Source organism: Lissotriton helveticus, chromosome 8 (genome assembly GCF_964261635.1).
Source record: "Lissotriton helveticus chromosome 8, aLisHel1.1, whole genome shotgun sequence".
In the NCBI taxonomy this organism is placed as follows: Eukaryota; Metazoa; Chordata; class Amphibia; order Caudata; family Salamandridae; genus Lissotriton; species Lissotriton helveticus.
The window spans coordinates 478,520,502-478,532,925 of NC_136069.1; the positions used below are offsets into that span (position 1 = coordinate 478,520,502).

General features: G+C 45.6%; 1 protein-coding gene across 1 annotated transcript; it reads left to right on the forward strand.

Annotated features, from left to right (window-relative positions):
* Nucleotides 1–9,962: 9,962 nt before the first annotated feature.
* LOC144772807 (kelch repeat and BTB domain-containing protein 7-like) lies at nucleotides 9,963–12,184 on the forward strand. Its single transcript, XM_078657384.1, has one exon. The coding sequence runs from the start codon at nucleotides 9,984–9,986 to the stop codon at nucleotides 11,817–11,819; it is 1,836 nt and encodes a 611-aa protein (XP_078513510.1). The 5' UTR covers nucleotides 9,963–9,983; the 3' UTR covers nucleotides 11,820–12,184.
* Nucleotides 12,185–12,424: the final 240 nt, after the last annotated feature.

The window sequence follows — 12,424 nt, forward strand, 5'->3', positions numbered from 1 at the left end:
GTTTTGGCCACCACAAGTGTGGAAGGGTATGCTCAGATGTGAGTCCCTTGCTCACTGCACCATCAGGATTCAAGCAAGCCGGGCCGAAGACGGCTGTAATGCCAGAAACCGGTCCCCGGAAGCTTGTTTCCTTTCCAGTAACGAATTGGCTTGGTAGTTTGGTCTGCCCTGTTCCCATGATGCACTGGGCCAGGGTCAGACTAATTTGCATGTAGCCAGGTTCTGAACTGGGATGGTGCAGTGAGCTAAAAAACGGTGATGGATCAAGCCCTGATCTGTTGACTGGGTAGGAGTGCTCTGATTAACTCAGATACTCTGTCCATCACCACCACCCTTTTTGAATCGTTTTGGCCACCACAAGTGTGGAAGGGTATGCTCAGATGTGAGTCCCTTGCTCACTGCACCATCAGGATTCAAGCAAGCCGGGCCGAAGACGGCTGTAATGCCAGAAACCGGTCCCCGGAAGCTTGTTTCCTTTCCAGTAAAGAATTGGCTTGGTAGTTTGGTCTGCCCTGTTCCCATGATGCACTGGGCCAGGGTCAGACTAATTTGCATGTAGCCAGGTTCTGAACTGGGATGGTGCAGTGAGCTAAAAAACGGTGATGGATCAAGCCCTGATCTGTTGACTGGGTAGGAGTGCTCTGATTAACTCAGATACTCTGTCCATCACCACCACCCTTTTTGAATCGTTTTGGCCACCACAAGTGTGGAAGGGTATGCTCAGATGTGAGTCCCTTGCTCACTGCACCATCAGGATTCAAGCAAGCCGGGCCGAAGACGGCTGTAATGCCAGAAACCGGTCCCCGGAAGCTTGTTTCCTTTCCAGTAAAGAATTGGCTTGGTAGTTTGGTCTGCCCTGTTCCCATGATGCACTGGGCCAGGGTCAGACTAATTTGCATGTAGCCAGGTTCTGAACTGGGATGGTGCAGTGAGCTAAAAAACGGTGATGGATCAAGCCCTGATCTGTTGACTGGGTAGGAGTGCTCTGATTAACTCAGATACTCTGTCCATCACCACCACCCTTTTTGAATCGTTTTGGCCACCACAAGTGTGGAAGGGTATGCTCAGATGTGAGTCCCTTGCTCACTGCACCATCAGGATTCAAGCAAGCCGGGCCGAAGACGGCTGTAATGCCAGAAACCGGTCCCCGGAAGCTTGTTTCCTTTCCAGTAAAGAATTGGCTTGGTAGTTTGGTCTGCCCTGTTCCCATGATGCACTGGGCCAGGGTCAGACTAATTTGCATGTAGCCAGGTTCTGAACTGGGATGGTGCAGTGAGCTAAAAAACGGTGATGGATCAAGCCCTGATCTGTTGACTGGGTAGGAGTGCTCTGATTAACTCAGATACTCTGTCCATCACCACCACCCTTTTTGAATCGTTTTGGCCACCACAAGTGTGGAAGGGTATGCTCAGATGTGAGTCCCTTGCTCACTGCAGCATCAGGATTCAAGCAAGCCGGGCCGAAGACGGCTGTAATGCCAGAAACCGGTCCCCGGAAGCTTGTTTCCTTTCCAGTAAAGAATTGGCTTGGTAGTTTGGTCTGCCCTGTTCCCATGATGCACTGGGCCAGGGTCAGACTAATTTGCATGTAGCCAGGTTCTGAACTGGGATGGTGCAGTGAGCTAAAAAACGGTGATGGATCAAGCCCTGATCTGTTGACTGGGTAGGAGTGCTCTGATTAACTCAGATACTCTGTCCATCACCACCACCCTTTTTGAATCGTTTTGGCCACCACAAGTGTGGAAGGGTATGCTCAGATGTGAGTCCCTTGCTCACTGCACCATCAGGATTCAAGCAAGCCGGGCCGAAGACGGCTGTAATGCCAGAAACCGGTCCCCGGAAGCTTGTTTCCTTTCCAGTAAAGAATTGGCTTGGTAGTTTGGTCTGCCCTGTTCCCATGATGCACTGGGCCAGGGTCAGACTAATTTGCATGTAGCCAGGTTCTGAACTGGGATGGTGCAGTGAGCTAAAAAACGGTGATGGATCAAGCCCTGATCTGTTGACTGGGTAGGAGTGCTCTGATTAACTCAGATACTCTGTCCATCACCACCACCCTTTTTGAATCGTTTTGGCCACCACAAGTGTGGAAGGGTATGCTCAGATGTGAGTCCCTTGCTCACTGCACCATCAGGATTCAAGCAAGCCGGGCCGAAGACGGCTGTAATGCCAGAAACCGGTCCCCGGAAGCTTGTTTCCTTTCCAGTAAAGAATTGGCTTGGTAGTTTGGTCTGCCCTGTTCCCATGATGCACTGGGCCAGGGTCAGACTAATTTGCATGTAGCCAGGTTCTGAACTGGGATGGTGCAGTGAGCTAAAAAACGGTGATGGATCAAGCCCTGATCTGTTGACTGGGTAGGAGTGCTCTGATTAACTCAGATACTCTGTCCATCACCACCACCCTTTTTGAATCGTTTTGGCCACCACAAGTGTGGAAGGGTATGCTCAGATGTGAGTCCCTTGCTCACTGCACCATCAGGATTCAAGCAAGCCGGGCCGAAGACGGCTGTAATGCCAGAAACCGGTCCCCGGAAGCTTGTTTCCTTTCCAGTAAAGAATTGGCTTGGTAGTTTGGTCTGCCCTGTTCCCATGATGCACTGGGCCAGGGTCAGACTAATTTGCATGTAGCCAGGTTCTGAACTGGGATGGTGCAGTGAGCTAAAAAACGGTGATGGATCAAGCCCTGATCTGTTGACTGGGTAGGAGTGCTCTGATTAACTCAGATACTCTGTCCATCACCACCACCCTTTTTGAATCGTTTTGGCCACCACAAGTGTGGAAGGGTATGCTCAGATGTGAGTCCCTTGCTCACTGCACCATCAGGATTCAAGCAAGCCGGGCCGAAGACGGCTGTAATGCCAGAAACCGGTCCCCGGAAGCTTGTTTCCTTTCCAGTAACGAATTGGCTTGGTAGTTTGGTCTGCCCTGTTCCCATGATGCACTGGGCCAGGGTCAGACTAATTTGCATGTAGCCAGGTTCTGAACTGGGATGGTGCAGTGAGCTAAAAAACGGTGATGGATCAAGCCCTGATCTGTTGACTGGGTAGGAGTGCTCTGATTAACTCAGATACTCTGTCCATCACCACCACCCTTTTTGAATCGTTTTGGCCACCACAAGTGTGGAAGGGTATGCTCAGATGTGAGTCCCTTGCTCACTGCACCATCAGGATTCAAGCAAGCCGGGCCGAAGACGGCTGTAATGCCAGAAACCGGTCCCCGGAAGCTTGTTTCCTTTCCAGTAAAGAATTGGCTTGGTAGTTTGGTCTGCCCTGTTCCCATGATGCACTGGGCCAGGGTCAGACTAATTTGCATGTAGCCAGGTTCTGAACTGGGATGGTGCAGTGAGCTAAAAAACGGTGATGGATCAAGCCCTGATCTGTTGACTGGGTAGGAGTGCTCTGATTAACTCAGATACTCTGTCCATCACCACCACCCTTTTTGAATCGTTTTGGCCACCACAAGTGTGGAAGGGTATGCTCAGATGTGAGTCCCTTGCTCACTGCACCATCAGGATTCAAGCAAGCCGGGCCGAAGACGGCTGTAATGCCAGAAACCGGTCCCCGGAAGCTTGTTTCCTTTCCAGTAAAGAATTGGCTTGGTAGTTTGGTCTGCCCTGTTCCCATGATGCACTGGGCCAGGGTCAGACTAATTTGCATGTAGCCAGGTTCTGAACTGGGATGGTGCAGTGAGCTAAAGAACGGTGATGGATCAAGCCCTGATCTGTTGACTGGGTAGGAGTGCTCTGATTAACTCAGATACTCTGTCCATCACCACCACCCTTTTTGAATCGTCTTGTTACCACAACAGCGGTGAAGTGTGCAGGTGTGCCACGGTGGATCCATGCCAGCCATACGAAAAAGGTGACAGAAGAAGAAGAGATTGGGGCTGAAGGTTGTGCAGCTGAGGGGTCTCCAGACGTTGGTCCTGAAGTAGCTGAAGAAGAACAACCAAGCACCAGTCAAGATGATCGGGTCCCAGTAATCGACCTGACAATAGATCCAATAAGAACAAGAAGACAAACCTACTTAGATAGAGAGTGGGATAGTGAGGACGAGACAGGATTAGGAGAGGATAATCAGATCATCGAAATCCAAAAAAAATCTGATGATGAAGAAGGTCAGATAGGGACAGAACAGGTTATCGACAGACCTCCAAGAACTCCTGAGCTTGAAAAGGGACAGGTAGAAATAAGGGGGGAAGTTCAAGCGGAAGAAAATCAAAAGTTCGAAGTGCTTGAACAGGATCAGATAGAACTAAACAGATGTGTTCAGGAAGAATACATTGAAACCAATCAAAGCAAAAATCAGCATACACCTGAACAAGGCCAGTTTAGTAACCAGGCAGAAGAAACTGAAATAAGACCTGGAACTAGTCAGGCAGAAAGGGAAGAAGAAGACACTGAAACAGATGTGCCACAACTGAACGAAAATAAAGAATCCTTTGAAGAGGGCCAAAGCACAGTATCAGTAAAAAGATTCAAGAAAGGAGACAAAGTACCTAGATTTGTAAAAAGACTGAGATTGAGATTAAAGACTATCGACGAAGAGATAGAGCAAGAGAACCAAGATTCCAGTAAACCTGGTTTGTCTGTGACAAAGCCAAAAAGAAGAAGTGCCCGAATAAAAAGATTGAACAACAAGTATCAGAGTCTTGAATGGACTTATCTGGTGTTGGAAGATTTTGAAAACCTTGACATAAGTGACGAGAGTAATGAAGAATTGATTGCTGACCAGACTGACGAAGAAGTGAAACCAACCTGAAAGTTGCCCTGTGTAAGCAACCTGTGCAAAGTTACAAAGAGGGGTTGAAGTTTTCTTTAAGTCAAAATGTCTGATTCCTCTGTGAATGGAAGACCTAGACAAAATTGTTGTAAAACATGCTGCAAAGTGTGTTTATGTAGTATAGCCTTAGTACTTATATTATGGATAGGACTAACTATAGCTATTCCTTACATGATGAGTAAAGAAACTAATTTGTACCCTGTAAAGACAGTGACAAAAGACACAGAAGAGCTGCAAACGAAAGAAAAACCACAAAGTGTAGAAGGACACGAGAAAGCACTTAGCCTTAGATAAACTAGAATGGACCTAGATGCACCAGATGAGGAAGGACTACATTATCACAGAATAAAGAATAGAACTCATTTAAATGTATTTGCAAACCAATTAGTACACTATGTAGAAGCAATGGAAATAGAAGACTGCTACGTCTGTATGAAGCTGGTAGCAGTGGAGGTTCTCGTATTGACGACGCGAAATAAGAGTGACGTATCATGGTCCCCTCCAATTCTTTATATTAGTGAATTCAACCTCCACGCAGCAACACGCCTTCATTTACTACGAACAATACTCCAACGTCTGATACGATATTGGACTTCAATTTATGCTCTATGAGTATTTCGGCTTAAGTGACCAGGATTCTATGGATCGCTTCTAATTTGACTATTCTAACGTGGACTTATACCTATTGCGTATGTCTAGATCTTACTTGATCCCACACTTTGAGACCGGACTTGGGTTTAATAACATCCCCCCAGAACATCTTTAGCCTTGAAAAAGTCTCATGTTGAGACGAAACACGTGTCGGCGGTGTGAGCTGGAATAACTTTTAATGTGTTTAAAATAAAGAATTTGAAGAACAACATCGAGTTTTGGATCCGTACTTTTGCATTTTGCGTCTTGAAAATGAACATTACTCCTATGAAATAATTTTGGCACTATTATCTAAATAACTATGTGTTTCAGTGCTCTCATAACTTGTGAAACATAATGACTAACGCTCGGAGGATGTAAAAGTTTGGAGAGTGCCTGAGAAACCTGTTTCTTCTTAGATACGTCTGTATGAAGCTATCTACTTCTGTAGCTGAGGGAGTGGCCTACCATCACTTGCCACTAACATATGGAATTTCTTGTAGTATTTTAGCTAGTTTATTCTATAAAAGAGGACCGTTACAGTACTATTACTCTAACTCAGACGTGATATTTTCTGAACTTCCTATACGTGGAAATTTGAATCCTATACACACTAAGAGTGATGTAACACGTTATATGGGAGAATATTTTCTAACCATAGATTTAGGTGAAGCACATAGAGATAACTTGACCTGTTCATTACACGAACAATAGAAAATGTTTCTAAATATGGCAGAGAAGAGAAGAGAAAGTTTCCAAAGAAAAGCGAATGATAAAAGGCAGAAAACTCCCAAGTGGGATGAAAACATGGGGAGTACCTCAAATGGTGGAGCAAATGCTGCGTTGTTACTGGATTTCGAAAAGAAAGGGAAACTTTGTCTTCACCGAGAAAAGACTAGTTATTATAATAAAATATTCATTGGTTCCAGTGAATGCGAACACAATTACAAGGTAATTGGAGGTTGGGGTTTCAAAAATGGGTCAGAACCTGTGTTTCCCGGAATTTATTATATATGTGGAAACAAGGCTTATTTCAAATTGCCAGATCACTGGTATGGAAGCTGTTATTTTGGAATTGTCTTCCCAAAAATATACCACGTGAATGAAGTCTCTGGAAGCAATGAAAACACTAATGGATTAGTACGTAGTAAAAGAGAAAGTATAGGAGAAATAATGGGTGATATATTTAGTGCATTGATACCTGCAGTGGGAGTGACTCTGAATACACACAGAATTTGCAAATTGTCTACAGTGGTAGATCGGTTCTCAACTGACACTGCTGCAGGTTTCCTTATGGTCAATACCGAAATGGTTGAGATCAGATCTATGGTTTTACAAAATAGACTTGCTCTTGACACTCTATTAGCAAAAGAGGGCCGAGTCTGTAGAATGTTGAAAGCGCAACATTGTTGCACTTACATTCCTGACAAAAGTGTTGAAATTAAGAAATATGTGAGAAACATAACAAATTTGGAAAATGAGCTCAAACCACTGGAGGTTGATAGTGCCTGGAAGAGACTTACTGATGGTGTCTCCTCTGTAGGTAGTTGGTTTTCTAACATAGGTAAAAGTCTTGTGAGTAAAATACTGATGCCAATAGCGGGAATAGGCTTAATTGTGCTCATAATAGTAATTTGTTGCAAATGTCGAAAACACAAAAAGAAGTGTGCTGTGAATAAGAGAGGAATGAAACGGAATGTTGATGAACTCGAATTAGAAGAGCTGAATAACAAGATTTATAAAAAGATGAAAAATTATCATCCAAATAAGGATGCAGGAAAAAGGCTGAACAAAAAGTTTGAAGAAATTGAATTGGGTGAAATGTGAAAAGTTGGCATCTGGTTCCATTAATAGTGATGATAGTAAATATCATCAAAGAGGGGATTGATCGAGCAAGGATACGCACGTTACGCGACTTGCTTGTATCAAGAACCTCAAATAACGTTAATAAATACTAAATCAATATGTTTTGTGTTACTAATATTGCAATTTCACACTACACGGGGTGTCCCAGAGACGCTTGCCTAGGTATTTATTAATCCTAATATGCTTGCCTCTAAAATGGCCGCTGCTTTGCGGGAATTTAGACTGCGCATGCGTCGGTCATAACCATGTGATGTGACGTACTCGCAGTTCTGGTGGGAAAGTGTTTGCTCATGCGCAATACAGCTGACATGGCCGCTTTGTTTTCTCATATGCTCCGAGCTTGCATTGCCGCTTTCACAAAGCTGTCTGTTCTGCACTTATCCTAATGCTATAGTTATTATGAAGTAAGGGGTGTAGTGTAGCCATTCATGGTATACAGTGTAATCATTTTTTCTGTATATCTAAATTGTTTTCGCTTGCTTTTCATGTATCGTATTCTTTGGGGCCTGGGAGGCGCTTTCTACCCCATCTTGAAAAGCCTGTATGTTACTTGTCACATGATGGAGGAAAGAAACCCATGCAGCAGTGGAACCCAGCCAGCTGGCAGCCGTGGCCAAGATGCTCCTGGGAACCGACCTGCAACCTAGTCGAAGAAGCTGAACTGTACTAGAATTTTGTTACATTTGTAATAACTGCTGTATACCCTATTGTTCACTGTACATCATATGTCATGGGAAGCTAGAAACTAGGGGGTGGGTACGAGAACTGAATATTAGGCCTGAGAAAGTCTAAAATGTAGGTGGTGTGATAACCTAACCTCCTCCTTTGTCCAATCAAATTTGGGGATCCTTACACTTGCAACATTGGGGGGTGGTACACTGACCCGAAAAACAGTATAACTAGCGTAGGTTTAGCTAGAGAAATTGTCCGACTTGTCCAAATAGCTGACCTGTCACTGACCCAACGCACTCTATAGGTGACTGATACAGAGAGCTGCGGAGCACTCTGTCCGTATTTTCCACAGACCCACTCGGGGTTTTGGGAAACTTTAAGTGCTGGCGAAGCACTTTGCTGGGAGGTTCGAGAACCCAATCGGGGTTATTGGCAGATTCCTTGCAGAGAGGGAGTAGCGCAGGCGTTGCAACCGAAGCTGCAGGTGTTGGTCGTACCCTTTGGTGAACCCGGTCCTGACTGTCCGTGAGCTGTACCTGCTCGCCTACTGGCACCTAAGTCCTTGGGGTTCCTTCCCGTCTTTTCCAACTGACCCGTGGCCAGGGTTGGTCTTCACTCTATCCTAGGTAAATATAAGTCTGTGTGGGTGTTGACCTTATCGTGTATTTTTTTTTTCTCTCCCTACCCTAATTTTGCAAAGCTGCTTAATTGCATATGTTCCTTCTCTCTCCCCGTCCTTTGGTAAATGCAATTTTCACGTGTTTTCCATTGATTGCTAGTATGTTCCACTTTTCTACCCACCTTTAGTCAAATGCTAAATCATTATTCTATAGTATATGTTCCTTTTTCTTACCTTCCCTTTAGGGAATAAGCTGAATTTGATAGTATGTTCCAAATCTTACCTTCCTTATAGTGATTTTAGCTAAAACATGAATAAACGAAGTGCCTAAGTTTCATTTCCTTTCAAACTGCTAGTGAATTGCGAAAATCTATTTTGATTTAGCATGTTCCTTTTTCCCCCGCCTTTAGTGAAGTTATGAAAGTCTGTTGATCTAAAATAGCATGTTCCTTATGTTTCCTTCCCTTTATTATCCGAGTTCTAAATTATTGGTATTCTCTGCCTTATCCATAGCTATACACTATTTCTAATTTTAGTGATAGACAGTCTCATCTGTGTGAATCTTTTGCTCATGACATATGATGATGATAATGAATAGATAAAGGTTTTAAAAACTTCCCGAGTCTGTGGTTATTATAAAGAGTGCAAATAGAATAAATGTTACTGTATTATGATGACTACTTATTTTCACAGCTAGCTCCTTGATCCATTGTGATCTTAGGTACCTGTGACGAGGATTGGCAAGGCAGGTACATTGGGATAAATAGAATAAAACTGAATTACTGGTAGTAAAGTGTAGGTTACCCGATTGAAAAGGTATAAATGAATTGAATTTTATGGGCTCAAGTGTGCTTATGATAAAAATTGTTAGTCGAGTGACCTGCGCGCTCTATCACAACCAGATCCACAAAGCTTTTTGCACACTTACGTTTAAATTTAAAGGTTCAAAATGACCACTTTGTGAACTCAAGATCAGGATTGGGTATGTTATGTTACGGAAACTTCCAGAGCGCTGTAATACCAGAAGGTGTCTTGGCGCTAGCTTTGCTTTCTTTTCAACACAACTTTCCATACTGGAATTGTCTGAGCCCATCCAGGGTACTGTGCTGAATGACTAACCACTTATAAGGTCCCAAAGGCGAGACTTATTGGCTATGCCGATGCTTGTTGAATGTTGTAGTCGGGCTAGGTTGTTGGAACATGCTTCAATTTACGTTGACAATTATTTGCTTCCTTTTTGTTAAAAATGTAAGTTTGTATGTGAGAATATCTAAAGATTATTTTATGAAGGATATAAAGCTTTATAAATAAAATACACGTAAGTTAATGGAGTGACAACATTGGGCTGTTTTTGGGCTACTTTTCCGTTGCTTTTGGGCTTGAAAGTTGTGAAAAAAAATCTGGCAACACTGTCTTAAAGATGTCCTGCCGCTCAGTATCGAGTTACTTCTCGGGGCCGGAGGAGCTAGTGGACGGCGGCCACGCGGAAGCTGTTATTGCACAGCTGAAAACCTTCTACGACTCTCGGCTCCTCTGTGATGTCACGATTGAGGTGCTCGGGGGCATGGCGTCGCCAACCGCCACCACTCCAACTACGGCCGCCGGCGCGCGCTCCCCCTCAGTGGAAGCGACCGGCCGCCTCTTCTCATGTAACCGCAACGTACTGGCGGCCGCCTGCCCGTACTTCAAGAGCATGTTCACCGGTGGTCTATACGAGAGCAAGCAGAAGAAGGTGACGCTGCACGACATGGACGCTGAGTCAATGGCCCTTATTATCGACTACTGCTACACCGGTCGTGTGACCGTGAGCGAGGCCAACGTACAGCGCCTTTACGCTGCCGCTGACATGTTGCAGCTGGAGTATGTGCGACAGGCCTGCGCCGGCTTCCTGACTCGCCATTTAGACACAGCCAACTGCGCCGATATTTTAAAGTTCGCGGACGCCTTTGACTACGCCGAACTGCGAGCTCAGACCTTGGTTTATGTGGCGAGACACTTCAGCCAGCTGAGCGGTGGAGAGTTGTGCGAGTTGAGTCTGGCACAGCTGCAGGAGGTGTTGCGGCTCGACGACCTGGATGTGGACGGGGAACGGCGCGTGTGTGCAGCCGCCCTACAGTGGCTGGAGGCTGCGCCGGCCGACCGTGGACCCTGCGCCGCCGAGGTGCTGCGCTGTGTGCGTTGGCACCACCTGGCCGACGAGGACCGTGTATACCTGGAGGAGTTGCGTGGCCGGCCTTTCGTTCAGCGCTACTGCTTGCCCTACCTGCAGGGGGTGCTGGACGACCGCTATGGGCCTGTCTGTCCGCCAACGCCCCCAGGGCCACAGACCCCACCACAGGAGAGCCCTGCTCGCCGCATCGGAATGCAGGCCAAGGAGATGGTCATCTTTATTGGAGACCTCGAGGATCCCTTTCTCTGCTGGGATCCTTACTCGGGTGACATCTACACTATGCCCTCGCCCGTGGCCACGACAGTACAAGAACGCGATGAGTCAGTGACTTCCTGGAGCGTCTGTGTCTCCCCACAGCACGATATCTACATAGCAGCGCAGCCTTTCAAGCATCTGTGGGTCTACAACCCCGTGCGCAACAGCTGGCGACAGCTGGCAGACTCAGTGCTTTGCCGGGAGGACATGAACCTAGCATACCTGCGTGGTCACATCTATATTCTAGGGGGTATGGACCCTTCTACGGGGGCCAAGTTAAGGGAAGTGGAGTGTTACAGTGTACAGCGAGACCAGTGGGCATTGGTTTCCCCTCTTCCACACTCGCTGTACTCCTTCGAATTGGTCACTGTGGGGGACAACCTATATGCGGTCAACCACAAGCGATTACTGTGCTACGATCCTGGCCGGGACCAGTGGACAAAGTGCGCCTCAATGCGGCGCAGCGACTTCCAAGAAGCCTGCGTTTTCCAGGACGAGATCTACTGCATCTGCGATCTTCCTGTGCTAAAGGTGTACAGTCCCGCCCGTGGCGAGTGGAGGCGGGTCTGCGACATCCCGTTAGTTGCCAACACGTACAGCTACCAGATTGTTTGCCACGGTGGACGGCTTCTGCTAATTACTTGTACCGTACCACACGGGCAAAGGGACGTTGTCACTGCGCATTATCAGTATGATGCGTCTGCCGATCGTTGGTTAAAGGTTGGTGTCAAGGTAGGTTTGCTGTCCATACTTTATGATGATGATAATATGTGCCTGTCTGCGCGTGTCTTTACGCCTCGCCTTAAGCCAGGACAGAGCAACGTAACATGAGGGAAGTTGATGAGGGAATGGAGTGCTGACTTGAACTTTTTGGATCCATTCATCGAGCTCGACAATATGTAATGGGGTTACCCAAAGGACCGTTGGACTGGGGAATAGATAGAAAGATACATGCTACAATCTTGTACAACAGCCATAAATCAACATGTTTTGCAAAACAGAAACAGAATTTCTTGCAGAGCAAACATACACTACTCCTATGAAGTGTCAAAAACGAGGGAAATAAACAGTAACAACACCAAAGACTTGGAATATGCAAAATGTCACGTATATTCAATGTATACCGATTTGTAATAAAGTATGTTTGCAATGTTTTAAATTTTGTTAAATACAGAAGTGATTCAGAGTATCATGTATTACAGGGATGTCCGTGTATTTGTGATTCAGGAAGAAGGAACTCTGTCCTTTTGCGGATTAGGTGTATGGTAGGCAAGTCAAAAACGAACAGTAAGTTCTATTGTATGGTTTATTTAGCACTTTCTTTGTGAATGTCAAAAATAATTTCACAAAGGTTTCCTTGAGCAAGGCTATATTATATCTCCAACTCATACAATATTTTTCAGTTGCCAAAAGCCACCCATTTACAGCACATGCTG

Excerpts from the sequence above, each read along its gene's own strand:
- LOC144772807 (XM_078657384.1), top strand. The coding sequence starts at position 9,984 with ATGTCCTGCCGCTCAGTATCGAGTTACTTCTCGGGGCCGGAGGAGCTA.